The sequence below is a fragment of the Pseudochaenichthys georgianus genome, chromosome 4 (genome assembly GCF_902827115.2).
Source record: "Pseudochaenichthys georgianus chromosome 4, fPseGeo1.2, whole genome shotgun sequence".
In the NCBI taxonomy this organism is placed as follows: domain Eukaryota; kingdom Metazoa; phylum Chordata; class Actinopteri; order Perciformes; family Channichthyidae; genus Pseudochaenichthys; species Pseudochaenichthys georgianus.
Genome location: NC_047506.1, coordinates 19,459,802 through 19,481,721, shown reverse-complemented (window position 1 = coordinate 19,481,721; position 21,920 = coordinate 19,459,802). Strand labels below are relative to the sequence as shown.

Genomic DNA, 21,920 nt, shown 5'->3' with positions numbered 1-21,920 from the left:
TGCTATATTTTTAAGAGATGTTTTATTTAATCTCCTACCGTTTCTCAAAAAGTATTCATATTAATATTGGTTCATTAATTAATTGGATTTTGTATTTCTTTTGTCAACAAAGCTGAACATTATTTCAAAATCCGCTTCTGAATCACTGTTTATGGGTCCTTTAAAAGATTACTGCAATGGGTAACACATTTTTGTATGGTTGCTCTGTCTGTCTGACTATTTCTGGAGCACACATTAAAAGGACAATCATAGACTTTTTTTCACCAACCTCAGGCACTCCATTCTATATTTTCATTGCATTGCAGTGACTGCTGTTGACGGCAGATGGCAGCATCTTATAAATACAGCCGTTATCACACACCGTACCGCCGGAAATAAGGAAGAAGACGAAGAAGAACATTAGGAGGTTTTGTAAATTCATGTCAGCAAAGGGCCTAGACAAAAAGTGAAACACAAAACAATAAAGACATACTATCACAATGGTGAGTATTTAATTTGTACTGTTACGATATCACGTTAATAGCTACCTTTTTAGGTTTTCGTTGGCACGCTTGCTGCTCAGCTAACAGTTAGCAGCTCTGTAGCGCTGGGTCACACAATGCTGTGCTAGCCAAGTAAAATTAGCTTACGTTACGGAATCTAAACTAAACATAATTGACAAAGTGGCTGTTTTAAAATGCGTGCAGACTTTACATGCAGCAACAGAGAAAGTTGATATTGTGCCAAAGTTGTGAGCTTGCTACTTAAAACTCGAAAAAAAGTATGTTTTTGACTCCTTGCGTTAAATATGGCGAGTTAGCGCACATGACAGTGTATGATAAACAGTGTTTAAACATTGCAGATAAATCACTGGTCGAGAATATTATAATGACGTACAATACAAAACGAATTTGTATTAATTTTCAATTTATGGCAAAGTATTATATTACAACTATTTCAAATTACAAATGTTTTAACACTGAACACGTGATACCATAAGGTAACTTATATCTTATTTTGATGATTCTTTATCAAGGTATGATATGTGTTTTTCTGTCCTTTTCCAGCTTCCACTATCTCTGCTTAAGACTGCCCAGAACCATCCTATGGTGAGAAGACACTGAAGCCTTCATGTTATGGCTGCAGATGGGACAGCAACTTATTTCACTGTCTTTTATCTTTACATTACTTCATTAATTATTTGGCATGTTAACTGTGACGTAATTATAAGTTGTTCTTTCATCCAGCCTGCAATTTGTAGCCTGGACTCTAAAACAACTTGTTTTATCTTCAGCTGGTGGAGCTGAAAAATGGAGAGACATATAATGGTCACCTGGTCAGCTGTGACAACTGGATGAACATCAACCTGAGAGAAGTCATCTGCACCTCGAGGGTAAAGCTGAGCTCTGGTCTCACGTCTCTGCCATCACTAACACTTTAGACGCACTGCTACTGACTGTTATAAAGTATCGCTCCTATTTAGTTTGGTTTGTTTTTTGACATGTAAACAGTTACACAAATCATGTGGGACACAAACTGAAAACAAAGAATGGCACACTCGAGGCTTGCAGCTTACATTTATTTTCTATATTAATTGCATTATTAACTGCTGATTCTTATAGGTTTATATAAAACGAGTTAAAAATGTCCATCCTAGTCTCAAGTCAAAGGTGATGTCTTTAAATGCCTTGTTTTGTCAGAACCAAAGATATTCAGTTTAGTGGAACTGAGAAAAGCAGAACATCTTAACATTGAAGTCAACTAATCCTCGCAGCTCTAAATAACTATTTAAAACAGCACAACCTTACATACAGCTCCTCTTCAGACCAAAAAGCTATAGACTGAAGCTGGTTGTGCATACCTTCTTTACAAAGCACAGCCACATTAAGATTAGAATGCATTGACAGCCCCTCTCCACTCTAACAGGATGGAGATAAGTTCTGGAGGATGCCTGAGTGCTACATCAGAGGAAGTACCATCAAGTACCTGCGAATCCCCGATGAGATCATCGACATGGTGAAGGAGGAGGTGGTGTCGAAGGGCCGCGGACGTGGAGGCCCCCAGCAGAACAAACAGCAGGGCAAAGGAAGAGGAGGAGGAGTCGGCCGAGGTGAGTGGAACAGCTTTCTTTTGTGCCTTTGGTCATAACATTGATATTGCCATGACAGTTTAAGTTTGTTTCCTAATTTCTCATAATATAAAGTCCACATACTCTCAGGAGCATCAAGTCTAGCCCTAAAGATGTGTAATTAAAATCTCGGAATGCATTGTAAGGTTTAAAAGGTGAGAAATGTAATTATATAGCAAAACCTGGCTTTAAGTTAAAGACGTGAAGTATTTAATTTATTTACTGAAACGTACATTTTTGTCATACTGTATAATATTGTAGCATTCTCTATATTTGTCATGTACTTTAATGTTTGTTAAAGACAACATTTCCTCAAGTTAGTCTTTAACACTTATCACAGAAAAATCTAATAAAAAACAAAGAAAAAAACCTAAAGTAAAAATAAAAAACCTGCAAACTGTCAGCTATATTAAGTAAAATGTCTAAGAAAAAAAAAAAAAAAAAATGTATACCATCGTGCCGATTACCTATGAAATTCTACGTTTTTATTTCTTTACTGAAACGTACATTTTTGTCATACAGTAACACAAATATTGTAGCATTCTCTATATTTGTATTTATACATGTCTCTTGTCAGGTCTGTTTGGCGGTCGTGGCAGAGGGATGTCTGGGCCGGGCCGAGGCCAGCAGCAGCAGCTGCAGCTGCAGCAGGATAAGAAACCAGGCAAACCACAGGGCATGAAGAACCAGCACTGAGTGAACATTACACCTTCAACATCCTATAATCTGAGTGATTTCTCCTTCAGTACATGAAGTTAAATGTAACTCCAGTGTTTCCTTCTGCTGTGATGTTTGTCTGGACTGACCACTGCAGAAATCACACTGAGACGTTAAGAGAAGCTGTGCGTTTGCACTGAATTTAGTTTTTTAGTATCTGCAAGTTGGTGTAACATTTTCTTTTAGTATGATCATATACCAGTGTATCAGTAAGAGCTGACTGCTTTAGTATCGTCCTTGTGTCATTACAACTTTGCAAAAACCTTTTGTGTCATCAATCACATTGTGTTATCTAAAATCAGTTTTCCTTCAGTTGTTACACTGGTAGAGGCTCTTAATTGTCGTTTTGTCAACTTGTCTCCTCAGGTGTAATTCTCATGGCAAACAAACTGCCCAGCCCCAACTTCTGTTGCACAAATTCCTTTTTTAACTTGCTCTTTACTCTTGTGTTGTTTGTGATGTGCTGTGGTTTGTTTGCGCCTATGGTCCGATCACAACAGGTGGGTCAATAGACGGGGAGAGGTATTCAGTCCCTGAGAAGTAAAACTTTTGTTAAAGCATTTGTAAGACACATTATGATCGTCCGATTTCCAGATTCACGTTTTTTTTTGTCTGAAATGCATAAGTTTGGTTCATGTTGGTTGGGTTTCATTTTATTTTTGTAACAAAAAATAATGTAATTTATTTACATGAGAATAAAACAACTTTTGTTAGTCAGTCGTTTTCATTTATGGCAATGTTTTTGTCAGCTTTTTTGTGTCAGTCAATCAATCAATCAATCAATCAATGTTTATTTATATAGCCCAATATCACAAATGTTACATTTGTCTCAGTGGTCTTCACAGTGTGTACAGAATATCAGTATGACAATACGACACCCTCTGTCCTTAGACCCTCACATCGTACAAGGAAAAACTTCCAAAGAAAACCCAGTTTAAAGGGACAAATGGGAGAAACCTCAGGGAGAGCAACAGAGGAGGGATCCCTCTCCCAGGACGGACAGACGTGCAATAGATGCCGTGTGTAAATTGAAAAGATAATACATTTGCAACATAGGTAGTCCAAATGTTTGGAAATGCATATGTGTATAATAGGAAGATGAATCCACGAGGATATCCATCCAGGACCTATGATCCAGGACCACAGCCACGACTCAAGATCCAGCGCTCGCGATCCGGGACACAGGACCGCAGGATCATCCATGACTCCGGATCCCAGCGTATATAGACACCAAAAAGAAAGACATTTGGGGAAGCTGGGTTAATCGGAACATGAGAGTACACAGGTACAGACAGAGAGAAGGAAGAAGTAAGATGTCCCCCGACAAACTAGCCTATATCAGCAAAACTAGGGGCTGAATCTAATCAGCCCTAACTATAAGCTTTATCAAAAAGGAAGGTCTTAAGCGCACTCTTAAAAACGGATAGGGTGTCTGCCGCCCGAACACAAACTGGAAGCTGATTCCACAAATGTGGAGCTTGATAAGAAAAGGCTCTGGCTCCCATTGTACTTTTAAAGATTCTAGGAACAACCAACAACCCTGCATTCTTGGAACGCAATGCCCTAGTAGGACAGTAGGGTATAATGAGTTCTTTAAGGTAAGATGGCGCCTGCCCATTAAGGGCTTTGTAGGCGAGAAGAAGAATTTTAAATTCTATCCTGTGTTCTATAGGGAGCCAGTGTAAGGCAGCCAGAACAGGAGTAATGTGGTCCCTTTTCCTAACTCTGGTTAGTACACGAGCCGCAGCATTTTGAATCCGCTGAAGCGACTTGACTGACTTCTTGGTACTCCCTGATAATAAGGAGTTACAATAATCCAGCCTAGAAGTAACAAATGCATGGACTAGTTTCTCTGCATCGTTTTGAGGCAAGATATGCCTGATTTTTGCAATGTTACGTAGATGGAAGTAGGCGGTCCTTGAAATTGATTTTATGTGGGCGTTAAAGGATAAATCCTGATCAAATATAACACCAAGATTCCTTACAGTCTCACTGGAGGCCAAATTAATGCCATCCATAGTTAGTATGTCTTTAGATAATTTGTTTCGTAGATTCTTCGGGCCAAGTACAATAACTTCAGTTTTGGTCGTGTTTAACATCAAAAAGTTTAAGGTCATCCACGTTTTTAAGTCCTTAAGGCAGTCTTGCATTTTATTTAGATGATTAATTTCATCAGGCTTGATTGATAAATATAGTTAAACAGTCAAAACTATTTGGAATCAAACTAATATTTTACTGAACTTCATTCCTGTTTCTTCAATATCTTTGCAATTTTAACTGAATGGAAATTACAATAAGTGATTTATGTCCATGCAGGTTAAGTGAACGGTAGGTTTTAAAGTAAAAAACTATAAGCAGAACTGAATGAATTAAATAGTAATTAATTCCATTTAGTATGAATTACAAATGGATCTACATGGAAAGTATTCTGTGTAATGATCAAAGTCACAATTTAGGACCATTATGGACAGCTTTAAAGATACATGTTTAAAGTCTGGACGATTTTCTGAATCTAAGAGTAAAGCTTTCCAACATTTCCATCAATTTGATTTCAAACACTCAAGCGTTACGACCAGTCCTGTTTTGGGATATGTACCTAATAAAAACTAGTGACCTCACAGGTAAAGCATATTAGATAAATCAAAGACAATCAATTACTATCTACGTTTACTAAAATGTCAAAGAAATATAAAATACAACATACCATGGGAATTTCCTCTGTTGTACTTTATTGTACGACCGTGCAGATTATAAATGGTGGTATAAATGTAGAGTAATATTAAAAAAGATAATATGAAACACTTACACACAGAATATGCTTGTCATACATCAACATTTTCCTGAGTAGATCCTGACATATTCCTCAGACAGAAATTCAATTCTTTCAATGAATTCTATTCAATTGACAAAGCAGAAAAGGACATTTAAAAATAAAATTCAAAAAGTAAGGTATCATAGTCCTTCTGCACTAGTTTATTATACCAGTAGTTCTGAGATCCTGGTGGTCAAAAGTAGAGGAAAAAACATCAAAACACACAATGATGTTCAAAATGTGAAGACACGTATTTCTTCTGTACTAGTTTACAATGCAGATTAATTATGTGATTCTGGTGGTCAAGAGTGATATACTGTAATGTTAGTCCAAAAATGTAAAGAGAAATACTTCAAAACATCAAATATAACAGTTAAACTGTGCAAAAACATGCTTGCCAAAGTCATACAATAACATGTTTCTGAGTATGAACAGCTTGCTCATGATAACATTTCCTCAATGTAGTCTTTAACATATACTTATCACAGAAAAATCGAATAAAGATACGAAGAAAATAACCTAAAGTAAAAATATAAAACAGGCAAACTGTCAGCTATATTAAGTAAAATGTCTAAGAAATAATAAAAACATGTTTTATACCACCATGCCGATTGCCTATGAGATTATGTTGGTCCAAAAATGTAAAACGTGTCCTTACAAATACTCAAAGTCATACATCAACATTTCCTGAGTAGATCCTGACATTCTTTCCAAGTGAAAAATGACAGTTATCCTTTAACTGATTTCTATAGATTGAAAACACAGTAAATGAACAGCTTGCTCATGATTACAGTAAAACTGTTTAAGGCAGCGTTAGGCATGCTTCCTTTTTTTTACGAGCCTCAAGGTTTAGTTTAATTTGTTGTCTTTTACAAAAAAAATCATCACAATAAAAACAAAAAAAGGCTAATTAAATAATAAATTGAAAAGGCAGAAACGGAAATATAAAAATGAAATTCAAAAAGTAAAGTATAATATTCCTTCTGCACTGGTTTATTATACCACTATGCTGATAAGATATGAGATTCTGCTGGTCAAAATAAAACAAATGTCAAATAATGTATAGGAAAAAAACATTAACATTTTTATCACAAAGCAACATTTCCTCAATTCCACCAGTTGTGGTAGGTTTGGTAGTCTTTGACATATAATTATCACAAACAAATCTATAAAAAATACAAAGAAAACAAACTTTCAGCTATATTTACTAAAATGTCTAAGAAATGAAAGAAATGCGGAGTAGCCTATAATATATCTTCTGTACTACTTTTGTATACCACCATGTAGATTAGTTATGAGGTGGTCAATAATAAAATAAATGCTGGTCCAAAAATGTAAAAAGTATCCTGAAAAATATGAAGTGAAACAGTTACAAAGTAAATACTCAAAGTCATACATCAACATTTCCTGAGTAGATCCTGACATTCTGTCAACTCAGACAGTTATCCTTCAAATGATTAAGATAGATTAAAAATAGATCCATACAAACAGAAAACAAAAGGCAAATAAAAAAACTATCCCATCTGTTGCCGGCATATCGTTAGCAAGATTTGATTAAAACAAATAAAATGTAAAGATTCATATTTCTTCTGTACTAATTCCTTATACCACTCGGCAGAAACGTTCTGAGATTCTGGTGGTCAATACTAAAATACATAAAAAATGTTAAGAGTAATCCTGAGAAAAGATAAAATAAAAAAAGTATGTTTAGCCTCAATGTATTTTTTAAGTTATAAAATAAAAACCAATAAAAACAAAGGAAAAAGTTAAATCAACATTTTTGGTTTTGACAATGTATGATTAACCAGATAAACTCAAATGTCTCTTAAATCATCCAGTCCATCCCTCAGTCATCAAGTTCTGCTTGGCTGTGACGGCGTATTTCCAGGTCTCCACAATCTGGGACATCATGAGATTGGCAGGAAACCTTTCCTCCACATAAGCAGGCACTTCCACTTCTTTACGGTCCATGTAGGCACACACTGTCTCTTTAACACTATACAAAAGGAAAAGATTTTTGTGATGATAAGGATCCTGTTAACTTACAGAAACAAAAATGTTCAGTGCCAATATCAGGGTGGTTTTTTCAAAGTGATTATTTTATGCTTTCATTTACATTTACTGTTGACTGGCCAAGGCTGTGAACGCCAACCACGCAGCACATGTTTTTACTTTTCTCTTTAGGACAAGGCTGTTCAAGTTTGTAAACATTAATTGAACCAAAATGATGTGAATTAATTAAGCAAGTTCAAAATATATATTTGTTTCCCTATTAAAGGTGGGGTAGGTAAGTTTGAGAAACCGGCTCGAGATACACTTTTTGTTATATTCCATGGAATGCTGTTAACATCCCAATAGCAATGAATATCTTAAGTGCTTTGACAAAAAATCCATAAAAAAATGTCATCTGTGGAAGTCGTAGCACTGTAAAAAGCACGACCAATCATTTGAGCCGGCCCGGGTAAAATAACTGGATGGCCTACCTGCCTGTCAGCCTTCCATCTGTGCACAAACTTATCTTGTGCCCTCAATGGTCATGTGCGCGTTCGTGTGTGTTGGAGGAGGGGCTCTGTAAGGAAGTGGCAGATTTTTTCCGGCTGTGTATTTTCAAATTCTAGCGCACTCGAGCCGGTTTCTCAAATGTACCTACCCCTCCTTTAAGGGACTACTACATTCTGAGGGTTTATTTCTTTTTTAAATGTAATATTTTTACTAGGTTAATTGTGCCAGTAGGGTACATCAGTACAACACAGGCCAGTTGAGGATATCTTTAATACCTAAACCAAGGATACATCTACTCAAACAACTGTATTTAACAAAGCGTGATAGTAATGGACTCTTGATTAATTAATTCACCAAATACCAGAGTCATTATCAAGAAAGCATTAAGATAACTTGAATTTGAAGAATTGAATGTAGACATTGTCATATATGTAGGAAGGGGCAATGCACAATCTAGAGATATGTGTCAACATTTCTTTTGAATTGATTGACATTTTCAAGCAGATCCCATGTTTTTTAAAGCTGCATTATTCCAAATATTGACATATTTGAAATGTATCTTGCACAAGATCTACATTGGGATGAAAAGTGAATTCAAACGATGTTTGGCTGCATAATATTTGTCAGAACTGACTATAATATTTTCAGGGATATTGGGAGGAACAGTTGCATTAACAACTACATATGTAGTTTATCAGGATTACCTCCAGGCTGGGTTGAAGTCACCGATGGCCCTCGGCCGGCCCAGATTCAGCAGGAGGAACTCGTGCATCTCAAGAAGCCATTGGTCCACATTTCCTCTGGACACGAAGCCTTTCAGCTCAGTCTTGTTTTCCTCTGTCAGCGACATCAGGTACTCTGACGGATACCCCGAAAAGCTCTCCTTTTTATCGAAACATGGGGTGAGGTATTTTGTTTGTGTTAAATTACACTGTATATTCTGAGTGAAATATCTTGTTTGAAGTAGCCTACACTCTGAAATTAGCCCAAAAATAAATAGTATTCTTCGATAAACAGGCGTAGTGGACTGCAATATTTATAAATGGAACATAATGGCAAAAGACATGAAGCGAGTGCCCAGGTTTTCTTTTTAGTGATTTTCTATTCAGTGCTCTTGTTTGATCCTTAAACCAGCCCCATAAACGCAACAAGAGCAACACTTACCCTTTTGAGACGCAGCATGTTTTCCGATCTGAGGGAGGAGAGGAGTTGCCACAGAGAAACACAGTGTCTGAGATTGCATCTGCCCAGAGCCTGAAGAAATAACACAGCACAGTTAAGAGGCTGTCTTATACACTTTGAAAGCACACAATGCATCTTTATACATCTTTTTTTCTTTTTACTTAATCTATAGTTTTCTTGTGTTTTTAGGTTTTAGCAATGTATTTAGGATAAGACACATTTTTTAGAAGCTCTATATTCAATGTTTACCTTATTTCCACTTTATTTGGATGATTGATATTATTTAATAAATATTTTCTTTAATGTTTCAAATGTCAGTTTTTCTTGTGTAGATTATTAAGTTTAGTGAAATGATAAATTATTCAGTAAAGTGGCATGTTAAGAGCTGTTTTGTCCAACAACCCCGAAAAGTATGCATTAATGGTGACTTTTACACATTTTGAAGTCAGTCTTAAAACAATAGTTGCGAACCAAATGAACACTGAAGCAAAGCATCCTATTTATGTGCTTAGAATGGAAGTGATTGTCGCCAAATTTGTACTGACATAAAGTAACCTTTCTTAAGCTAAGGGAAACCTTAACTATCGCTCCAGAAATAGAGGCTGCATATGCATTGACCTGCAATATGTGTTTATCGATGCGTTGAACCATCTTCAAGATATCCTGGAGGTAAGTGACCAGTGACATCATGGGGTCCCCACCAGTTGAGAGGAAACCCAGGAGCAGCTCAGCGATCTTGAGTGCCTCACACACCTCACTGTAGGAGTCCAGCTCTCTGGACAATGCGTTCCGAGTCAGAGAGGACAGAGTGGCCTGAAAGATAACAGCATATGAATAGAGCCTGAAGCCATAATCTACTGCAAATATATGTTTTCTGTATTTATATGTTGAACTTTCAAATTTCATGGTGAGAATTAACTAAATGTTTAAATATCTACCTAAGAATGACCTCCAAGATATAATACCGATTATATATTATAAGCTATAATAAAAAGGTTCTAACTAAATTAATAACAACAAAGTAGCACTTTAAAGGAATGTAATTATCTGTGTTTGTCTTATATTCATAACATTTACAGTGAAATCTCAAAGAAAATGAATCAGCAGAAATTGTAAACGATTAACACTTAAATAACGAGATATATCAATGAACTATAACAAAAATAATCTTTAGTTCAGATTGTACCATTGAGATGATTTGCCTTCCTTCTGTTTATATCATTGTGAATTGGATATCTACAATTTCCTTTATTTTCTGATGCTTAATGACAAAACTAAATCATCAATCAATTGTTAATGTAAACATTTTTACATTATTAAAAAGCCTTTTCTTAAATGCATGTAAAAGAAACGTGTGATTTTATTAGGTGACCTAATAAATAACTTAATACCTGATGTACTTTTCCTTTAACAGTCTTGAACATGGTTTCATAGTCTCTCTCTTGTGTGTTAGTAGTAGTAATGATGTTCCTTTCGTCAAATTAGTATGCATAGAAAGTGACAGGTGGACACGCCCCAAATTATGCAAATGAGCTAAGTCCGTCTCCCATTGGCCAATGAGCTAAGTCCCACCTCCCATGTCCCGCCTCCCATTCTTTGATGTCAGATTGGCGTGAAAGACCCCCGGCGTGATTCTTTTGTTGTATCGATTAAGATAGTTAAGGTATTTGACCCCTGACCCCGAGAGTGGAGTAATTACCCCGCAATTAGATTAGCCCCAGGCACCCCCTTGGTGTATAGGTCTTTTATTGTATCAATTAAGATAGTTAAGGTATTAGCCCCAGGCACCCCCTTTGTGCATAGGTCTTTTGTTGCATTGATTAAGGTATCTGACCCCTGACCCCGAGAGTGGAGTAATTTCCCCGCAATTAGATTAGCCCCAGGCGCCCCCTCTGTTGTATAGGTCTTTTGTTGTATTGAATAAGGTGTTTGACCCCTGACCCCGAGAGTGGAGTAATTGCCCTGCAATTAGATTAGCCCCAGGCACCCCCTCTGTTGTATAGGTCTTTGGTGTATTGAATAAGATAGTCTCTTTGACCCCTGCCCCTCAGAGCCCTTTGTTGTCTAATCTAATTAGCCTTTGATGCCTGCCCTTTGATGTGATGTGTAATTTCACACTGATGAAAGCCTCTGTATAAATGACTAGGCTACGACCGTATAGAGATATGCTCAAAACTAAATAAAAAAAAGACAGACAATTCAGCTTACCAAGTCAACCGTCTGAAGCGCCAGTCAAGAAACGAATGCAGCATCGGGGGATGGGTTCAGAGTACAGCCACCTTCTGGTCATGTGTGTTGGAGGAGGGGCTCTGTAAGGAAGTCTGAAGGAAAGGGGATATATCCCCCCCCCCCCCCCCCTCCGTTTGTGTACTTTCAAATTATAGCTCACTCGAGATGGTTTCTCCAAAATGACAGGTTTTGCATACATAAAAAGTGTATCTTACAGTTCCTTGAGTTGTAGGATTGTGAATGAATGTATAATTACTTTTATTAACTATAGGTTTGCATCCATTAAAGTGTATCTTACAGTTCCGTTGTGAGTGAATTACACGCAAATCTGTAGAGTGTCACTAATATATATATATATATATATATTCTTTATTTAACCAGGTAAAAAAACTCATTGAGATTAAAATCTCTTTTCCAAGAGTGACCTGGCCAAGAAGGGCAGCATGTACAAAGTTACAACATATAAAACACAGACATGAAAGGCAGACAAATACAGCTGTAAAACACAAATAAAATGGCACATTAGCCAGTCAATATGCGAAGTAAAACAAACTATTAAAATCATTCAAAACCTGGCAACATTTAAAACGATTTCAGGATATACGAGCACTCACATCGACCAAAACTAAAAAAGTGTTACGCAGTGACTGACATTCTGTACGGGAGTTCACACCCGAGCTGCTGTAGGGAGTTGAGTATGTTATGGCTCTCGGGGGATGGTGGGTTAAGAGACAGATTCTTAGTTTTTGGACTGCCTCAGGGGGTTAACGAAATCTACTAAAACAAAGTACTTCATGTAGGGAGTTGAGTATGTTATGGCTCTTGGGGGATGGTGGGTTAAGACACAGATTCTTAGTTTTTGGACTGCCTCAGGGGGTTAACGAAATCTACTAAAACAAAGTACTTCATTATCTACTTTTTTCAGCTTTTATACACAGAAGTGCAGGGAAGGTAGGCAGATTTAGAACACTGGGATAATACCCATAAAGAATGTGTGTTTCACTTCATGAAGCCTCCAGCTTGTACAAGGGCTCCGCCTCCACTCAACATAACATGTCCCGCCCTCCTCACCAGATCATTTAAAAGTAAGGGGATGGAAATAGACGAAAAATAAATACGCTCAAACTAAATAACAGGCCAGTCATTTCCAATTACCAAGGCACTTTTCAAAAAAGAAAAATGGCAAAGAGAAGCATAGATATGGGTTTAATCAGCGAGACGCCTGTGACAACGTACAGCCATCAGTCCGGAGCGCCAATCAAGAAACAAATGCAATATCTGTGCCGGGTTCAGACGCCTCCAGCCGAAGAACTTCATGAAGAATGGACTCTGAAAAATGGTGATGTTTGGGGTTATGTATTCAACTATATGGCGAATGAACTGCATTTCTACAATCTGAAGAATGGAGAAACGTACGGACCCCGCAGTGTTAAAGCGACACTGACCTCAACAGATTGGGCTGTGTTAACTCTGGTGTCTTCCAGAGATCTCCACGCAACCACGGTACCGCAAGAAGTAGTGCATCAAGAAACCATAGTGGAACCAGCGGTGTACAAGATATTTGCAAAGAAAAGCAAAGAAACACAGACAGCATGCGAGATCAAAGAAGAGATTTCACCGCCGCCCCTCAATGTGGAGGAAGAAAGAGTTATTTCCCCGCTGCCAGAAGTGAGAAGAGTCCTGACAAGCACCGTCTGGGAAACTAAAAGCGGACCATCGGGGCGATGGTATTACCGTGCAAGCCATTTGGAAATGCTGGGGAAGGACCCCTCTGATGATTTTGTTTTGGAGATTTTTAATTCTACATGTGGAGTATTTCAGACAGCAGTGCGGGTGCCATTGACTGCTTGGCTGAAAAATGATTGATGGAAAATCTACAAAGCTTAAAGAACTTTTTAAACAGAGTCAGACATCGATGGACATTATACTGGTGAAAAATAATCTCACCTTTACAGAGGACTCTGCCTCCCACTCAACATAACAAGTCACACCCTCCTCACCAGATCATTTTAAACTAAGGACCCCTCAAAGAAAAACATTGTGTATTCTACCTATGTAAAAAGAATGTCGGGGTTGTCTCTGTATCAAGAAGATGTGTTTAAAAATGAATTTTGTGAAAAATACCAACTGTGTGAGAGACGTCATAAAGACACTCATTTTAACCACAGTGTTTGTTCTCTACAAATGTTTTAAGATTGTTACAAAATTAAAAAAAAATAAATAAAAGGTATGGAGACTAAATTAATTCAGGTGACTCTGGCTTTATTAGGAAAACAAACATATAATACAAATGGGTTAGGGGTTAAATGTAACCATCGTGGACTTAATAGTCTAACAAAATACTTTTATCTGAATACATTTGTTCTTTTTAAGAGCACTTTTTGAAATTATTTATTTATTATTTCAGTGGAACAATCCAGTTTTTGTTAACATTAACGCTTTCTTCTCTTTTTCTTGTGTTACTAAGATACTTTTAGACACACTTTGGCGTTTGCAACACTTGTTCAGATAAACAAGGTTTTTTCTTTTCTGATAAACTTACATATTTTAGTTATTTTATGTTACCAAGATACTTTGAGATACACCCTGATTTACGCAACACTTAACAAAGGGTATAATATGAAGTAGTTGGTAAGGAAGGAGTTTTTCTTTAAGGGTGCAAAACTTTAGAACAGGGTAAAATATTCATTAATTTGTATTGAATTGAGTTTTCTTTTTTGATTTTCAACATACTATGACTTCCATATTTCTGACATACTATACTTTTTTGACTTTTTTCTGTAGAATCTTGACAAAACTATTACTTGTTCTTAAATGATGACCTATTGCTGGAGATGAGATGAAAAAGCTACAACGCTTAAAGAACTTTTTTCTAAAAACTCTCAATTCTATAATTGACTACCACCATTCAACGCAATAAGCCCCACCCTCCACTCAGCAAATCATCTAAAACGAAGGACCTCGCTAAGACGACCGTTGTAAACTAGCCATGGAGCAGAGAAAAGCCAAGACTCCCCCCGCGAGTTGCAGCCAGGAACAGACTACTGGACTACCATCATCACCACCAAGGGGGAAACCCGAATCTTGCAATACTACTGCTGCTGATTTTGCTCCTTGGGCCAAAACGTCTCTGTTTATGGACACAGTGAAAGCGGTGTTGGTTGATATTGTAGAGAGGGTGATACATCGTTACGGAGAAGAAATATGCAACGGGTGCCTCAAGGAGAGACTTGAAAAGATCCATGCCGAGTTGGATGGAGAAGAAGAAGACTAATAACCAGCAGTTGGATGGAGAAGCCAGGGACTTGTTCGATACATTGACTTTTTTCTTTAAGTAAAATAAAAATGGGAAACTACTATGCAAAACGCTCTGTATATATTGATCATAATGTAGTCATTGCCCGTTTAATAAGTGTGGTGATGGGGACGATTGAAAACAGAACGAGTAGTGACCCCTGTGTAAAAAGAATGGCCGAAGTTTGTAAACTGGAAGACATTTTGGAAATCGTTCGTTCTGGCAGTACTATTCCGGGTCATTGGGAAACGATTGTAAACGAAACATTTAAAGTGGTCCTGGAATCTTCATTTCCCGAAACATTCTGTAACATTATCTCAGAAATGAAACAAACATCAAAAGTGTATCATGTGCTCTCATTGTATGCTCTGTTTGTAGATGTAATGCATCTGTGTGTTGAAAACAGCATACACGTGAATATTTTGACTGAAGTGAAAAAACTCCATCACGATATCTCCAGTAATATGGGGAATTCTAAGCTGGAGACTGTCCTGGGGATGCTACAATCAGTATAACTATTGATTTTGTGTGTGAAAAAAATAAAAAAAGTGTTTTTTACATCTAAAAACTGTTGTCATCATTATAGCAAGGGGAGTGTGTCTGATACATGTGTATTACAGTCCTTCTTGTTGTGTTTTTCAGTGTTTCCCGCTAACCGACTGCTGCGAATGTGTTGAACAAATACCAAAAGCAATGGCAGAACTTTGCTTCAGTATAATGAGAGAAAAAGCGCGATACTGTGGAATTGCCCAAATTGGCGACAGTGCCAGAATATGTATTAAAAGACTGTTGGAGGATCTCTATTCTAGTGTCGGTTGTCATTACAGCGAAGGATACGCCAAAACGTGTGACGACATAGACAAAGCTTTTGAAGACAATTATATGGTACCTGTCCTTACAGCTAAACAAATCCTACGCCAGGTATTCAACAGACCACAAGAAGCACAAGAAGCCCCAGAAAGGATTACATTCAGAGCTAATAATGTAGAAACCGAAGAAGAAGCCAAGCAGATTATAATCGTTGCGGGTGAAAGGATAGAGAATTTGCATGTGATGTTAATGCATTTATCTGATATAAAAATGCATTCGTATACTTCCAAGAGACCCCTAAACATCTACTTGGGCTGTGTGAATTGAACGACTAACCGATCACTGTCAATGAAACGCGGAGAGAAGCAGCAGTGCAAATCGTTAAGTCTATTACCTTGTATGCACTACGACATTAACTTGGTAAAATGTAATATGTTTTCTATGAATTGTGTTGAATGTTGTGTTTTTTCAATTAAACAACCATTACAAAATGAAAATGTGTTTTATTTTTTTGCTTTCATATATAGTAATAGTATTGTAAATGAAACATTTATAGTGTATCATGTGCTTTCATTGTATGCTCTGTTTTTTGACATTGCTTTTGGTATTTGTTCAACACATCACAGCAGTCGGTTAGCGGGAGATGATCTATAAGATTATTATGATCCGGTAATGGCTCTACAACACCATCCTCTAGTTTAAATTTCTTCACTTTGTTTCTTTTTCTTTTCACCTTCCTTCTTTTTAGTTTTCCGTCCTATGGTCCCTTTTCTTTTCATTCGCATTCTGCGTTTGCTTTTAATTTTTCTTCTCCTTTTCATGTTGCTTTTTCTTTTTCTTCGTTTTTCTTTACTTTTCTATTCTTTTCTGCTAATTGTCGTTTGCGATCTTGGCGAGTGGTATGAGATATACTGTTTCTATAAAGGTTATCTATAATACCATCTTTTAAAGAAAGATATTCTTCATATGTCATGTTATCATGGTCCTCTTTTGTCCTAAAGACCTTACATGGATATGATATAGAGGAGAGCTCTTCTTCTGGGACATCCTCTCCCCTACTTTGTAACATCCAGTCATTAAGCCCATATCCATTATCCTGGTGATAATAAGGGCAGGCTACATCAGACTTGGTTTTTCTCAGATCCATGGCTAGTTTTTAACGGTCGTCCTTAGTTTTATATGATTTGCTGAGTGGGTGGGACATATTGCGTTGATTGGGAGGCCTCATCTGTATAAAGTACTCTGTTTGAGGAGATTTCGTTAGGATTCTGACTCTTAATGGCAGTTTGTCATTTTGAGGGTATTTCAGTGAAACAAGGCTGTTTTGAACATTTGACAGATGTATGCTTAAATTCTCTGGTAAAGTTACTGAAAGATACACTTTGTGTATAAAAGCTGAAAAGTAGATAATGAAGTACTTTGTGTCAGTAGATTTCGTTAAGAATCTTTGACAGATTTATGCTTAATTCTCTCAAGAAGGTTACCGAAAGATACACTTTTGTATTAAAAGCTGAAAAGTAGATAATGAAGTACTTTGTGTCAGTAGATTTGGTTAAGAATCTGACTCTTAATGGCAGTTTGTCATTTTGAGGGTATTTCAGTGAAACAAGGCTGTTTTGAACATTTGACAGATTTATGCTTAAATTCTCTGAGAAAGTTACCGAAAGATACACTTTTCTTTTTAAAAAAGCTGAAAAGTAGATAATGAAGTGTGATTTGTGTGTACAGACACACAGAAAACACTGAAAAACACAACAAGAAGGACTGTAATACACATGTATCAGACACGCTCCCCTTGCTATAATGATGATTATTTTTTTCACACACAAAATCAATAGTTATACTGATTGTAGCATCCCCAGGACAGTCTCCAGCTTAGAATTCCCCATATTACTGGAGATATTGTGATGGAATTTTTTCACTTCAGTCAAAATATTCACGTGTATGCTGTTTTCAACACACAGATGCATTACATCTACAAACAGAGCATACAATGAGAGCACATGATACACTTTTGATGTTTGTTTCATTTCTGAGATAATGTTACAGAATGTTTCGGAAAATGAAGATTCCAGGACCACTTTAAATGTTTCGTTTACAATCGTTTCCCAATGACCCGGAATAGTACTGCCAGAACGAACGATATCCAAAATGTCTTCCAGTTTACAAACTTCGGCCATTCTTTTTACACAGGGGTCACTACTCGTTCTGTTTTCAATCGTCCCCATCACCACACTTATTAAACGGGTAATGACTACATTATGATCAATATATAAAGAGCGTTTTGCATAGTAGTTTCCCATTTTTATTTTACTTAAAGAAAAAAGTCAATGTATCGAACAAGTCCCTGGCTTCTCCATCCAACTGCTGGTTGTTAGTCTTCTTCTTCTCCATCCAACTCGGCATGGATTTTTTCAAGTCTCTCCTTGAGGCGTCTGCAATTTTTGAGATTGTGAAGAAAAGCCTCCGAAGCGCCTTGGATCCTCCAATCATCCGTGAAAATGTCTTTATCATTAAGAGTCTGGTCGATCTCAGTAATGAAGTCGGTGAGCCAGAGTCTTTTCATTAACGCGTTGTAATTGTTTCTGAAGTAAAAATCGGACATGTCATTCAGAAAATCATGTTGCCTCTGGCCGGGGTGACTGACTCGGCACCCGTTGCATATTTCTTCTCTGTACCGATGTATCACCCTCTCTACAATATCAACCAACACCGCTTTCACTGTGTCCATAAACAGAGACGTTTTGGCCCAAGGAGCAAAATCAGCAGCAGTAGTATTGCAAGATTCGGGTTTCCCCCTTGGTGGTGATGATTACATTACATTACATTACATTGCATTTAGCTGACGCTTTTATCCAAAGCGACTTACAATAAGTACATTCGACCAGGAAGACACAACCTTGAGGAAAACAGAATCATATAAGAACATCAGGTTTCAAAGAGCCAATCGTTTCAAGTGCTGCTCAACTGGCTAAGCCAGTCCTTTATGATGGTAGTCCAGTAGTCTGTTCCTGGCTGTAACTCGCGGGGGGAGTCTTGGCTTTTCTCTGCTCCATGGCTAGTTTACAATGGTCGTCTTAGCGAGGTCCTTCGTTTTAGATGATTTGCTGAGTGGAGGGTGGGGCTTATTGCGTTGAATGGTGGTAGTCAATTATAGAATTGAGAGTTTTTAGAAAAAAGTTCTTTAAGCGTTGTAGCTTTTTCATCTCATCTCCAGCAATAGGTCATCATTTAAGAACAAGTAATAGTTTTGTCAAGATTCTACAGAAAAAGTCAAGAAAGTATAGTATGTCAGAAATATGGAAGTCATATAGTATGTTGAAAATCAAAAAAGAAAACTCAATTCAATACAAATTAATGAATATTTTACCCTGTTCTAAAGTTTTGCACCCTTAAAGAAAAACCCCTTCCTTACCAACTACTTCATATTATACCCTTTGTTAAGTGTTGCGTAAATCAGGGTGTATCTCAAAGTATCTTGGTAACATAAAATAACTAAAATATGTAAGTTTATCAGAAAAGAAAAAACCTTGTTTATCTGAACAAGTGTTGCATACGCCAAAGTATGTCTAAAAGTATCTTAGTAACACAAGAAAAAGAGAAGAAAGCGTTAATGTTAACAAAAACTGGATTGTTCCACTGAAATAATAAATAAATAATTTCAAAAAGTTCTCTTAAAAAGAACAAATGTATTCAGATAAAAGTATTTTGTTAGACTATTAAGTCCACGATGGTTACATTTAACCCCTAACCCATTTGTATTATATGTTTGTTTTCCTAATAAAGCCAGAGTCACCTGAATTAATTTAGTCTCCATACCTTTTATTTTTTAAATTTTGTAACAATCTTAAAACATTTGTAGAGAACAAACACTGTGGTTAAAATGAGTGTCTTTATGACGTCTCTCACACAGTTGGTATTTTTCACAAAATTCATTTTTAAACACATCTTCTTGATACAGAGACAACCCCGACATTCTTTTTACATAGGTAGAATACACAATGTTTTTCTTTGAGGGGTCCTTAGTTTAAAATGATCTGGTGAGGAGGGTGTGACTTGTTATGTTGAGTGGGAGGCAGAGTCCTCTGTAAAGGTGAGATTATTTTTCACCAGTATAATGTCCATCGATGTCTGACTCTGTTTAAAAAGTGCTTTAAGCTTTGTAGCTTTTCCATCAATCATTTTCAGCCAAGCAGTCAATGGCACCCGCACTGCTGTCTGAAATACTCCACATGTAGAATTAAAAATCTCCAAAACAAAATCATCAGAGGGGTCCTTCCCCAGCGTTTCCAAATGGCTTGCACGGTAATACCATCGCCCCGATGGTCCGCTTTTAGTTTCCCAGACGGTGCTTGTCAGGACTCTTCTCACTTCTGGCAGCGGGGAAATAACTCTTTCTTCCTCCACATTGAGGGGCGGCGGTGAAATCTCTTCTTTGATCTCGCATGCTGTCTGTGTTTCTTTGCAAATATCTTGTACACCGCTGGTTCCACTATGGTTTCTTGATGCACTACTTCTTGCGGTACCGTGGTTGCGTGGAGATCTCTAGAAGACACCAGAGTTAACACAGCCCAATCTGTTGAGGTCAGTGTCGCTTTAACACTGCGGGGTCCGTACGTTTCTCCATTCTTCAGATTGTAGAAATGCAGTTCATTCGCCATATAGTTGAATACATAACCCCAAACATCGCCATTTTTCAGAGTCCATTCTTCATGAAGTTCTTCGGCTGGAGGCGTCTGAACCCGGCACAGATATTGCATTCGTTTCTTGATTGGCGCTCCGGACTGATGGCTGTACGTTGTCACAGGCGTCTCGCTGATTAAACCCATATCTATGCTTCTCTTTGCCATTTTTCTTTTTTGAAAAGTGCCTTGGTAATTGGAAATGACTGGCCTGTTATTTAGTTTGAGCGTATTTATTTTCGTCTATTTCCATCCCCTTACTTTTAAATGATCTGGTGAGGAGGGCGGGACATGTTATGTTGAGTGGAGGCGGAGCCCTTGTACAAGCTGGAGGCTTCATGGAGTGAAATGGAGCAGAAACACACATTCTTTATGGGTATTATCCCAGTGTTCTAAATCTGCCTAACCCACCATCCCCCGAGAGCCATAACATACTCAACTCCCTACAGCAGCTCGGGTGTGAACTCCCGTACAGAATGTCAGTCACTGCGTAACACTTTTTTTAGTTTTGGTCGATGTGAGTGCTCGTATATCCTGAAATTGTTTTAAATGTTGCCAGTTTTTGAATGATTTTAATAGTTTGTTTTACTTCGCATATTGACTGGCTAATGTGCCATTTTAGAATATATCCCCTTTCCTTCAGACTTCCTTACAGAGCCCCTCCTCCAACACACATGACCAGAAGGAGGCTGTACTCTGAACCCATCCCCCGATGCTGCATTTGTTTCTTGACTGGCGCTTCAGACGGTTGACTTGGTAAGCTGAATTGTCTGTCTTTTTTAAATTTATTTTTGAGCATATCTCTATACGGTCGTAGCCTAGTCATTTATACAGAGGCTTTCATCAGTGTTAAATTACACATCACATCAAAGGGCAGGCATCAAAGGCTAATTAGATTAGACAACAAAGGGCTCTGAGGGGCAGGGGTCAAAGAGACTATCTTATTCAATACATCAAAAGACCTATACAACAGAGGGGGTGCCTGGGGCTAATCTAATTGCAGGGCAATTACTCCACTCTCGGGGTCAGGGGTCAAATACCTTATTCAATACAACAAAAGACCTATACAACAGAGGGGGCGCCTGGGGCTAATCTAATTGCGGGGCAATTACTCCACTCTCGGGGTCAGGGGTCAGATACCTTAATCAATGCAACAAAAGACCTATACACAAAGGGGGTGCCTGGGGCTAATACCTTAACCATCTTAATTGATACAATAAAAGACCTATACACAAAGGGGGTGCCTGGGGCTAATCTAATTGCGTGGCAATTACTCCACTCTCGGGGTCAGGGGTCAAATACCTTAACTATCTTAATCGATACAACAAAAGAATCACGCCGGGGGGCTTTCACGCCAATCTGACATCAAAGAATGGGAGGCGGGACATGGGAGGCGGGATTTAGCTCATTGGCCAATGGGAGACGGACTTAGCTCATTTGCATAATTGGGGGCGTGTCCACCTGTCACTTTCTATACATACTAATTTGACGAAAGGAACATCATTACTACTACTTGTGTTGATCAGAGTCGGAACTCCCTAGAATAAAGCATACAAATACAATTAGTTTAGTGAAGCAGGGATT

The 21,920-nt window shown here is 37.7% G+C and overlaps 2 protein-coding genes across 2 annotated transcripts; one reads left to right on the top strand and one right to left on the bottom strand.

Moving 5' to 3' along the window:
* The first annotated feature begins 363 nt into the window (after positions 1–363).
* On the top strand, positions 364–3,555 carry lsm4 (LSM4 homolog, U6 small nuclear RNA and mRNA degradation associated). Its single transcript, XM_034081068.2, has 5 exons — positions 364–482; positions 1,047–1,088; positions 1,274–1,372; positions 1,906–2,089; positions 2,685–3,555. The coding sequence occupies exons 1-5, from the start codon at positions 480–482 to the stop codon at positions 2,801–2,803; spliced, it is 447 nt and encodes a 148-aa protein (XP_033936959.1). The 5' UTR covers positions 364–479; the 3' UTR covers positions 2,804–3,555.
* A 3,911-nt stretch (positions 3,556–7,466) lies between these two features.
* LOC117445579 (E3 ubiquitin-protein ligase rnf213-alpha) lies at positions 7,467–21,042 on the bottom strand. Its single transcript, XM_071203021.1, has 6 exons — positions 20,990–21,042; positions 10,712–10,790; positions 9,939–10,133; positions 9,303–9,392; positions 8,843–9,021; positions 7,467–7,632 (listed from the first exon to the last, which is right to left on the bottom strand). Exons 1-6 carry the CDS (start codon positions 21,040–21,042, stop codon positions 7,467–7,469), a joined length of 762 nt encoding a protein of 253 aa, XP_071059122.1.
* Between the last annotated feature and the right edge of the window lie 878 nt (positions 21,043–21,920).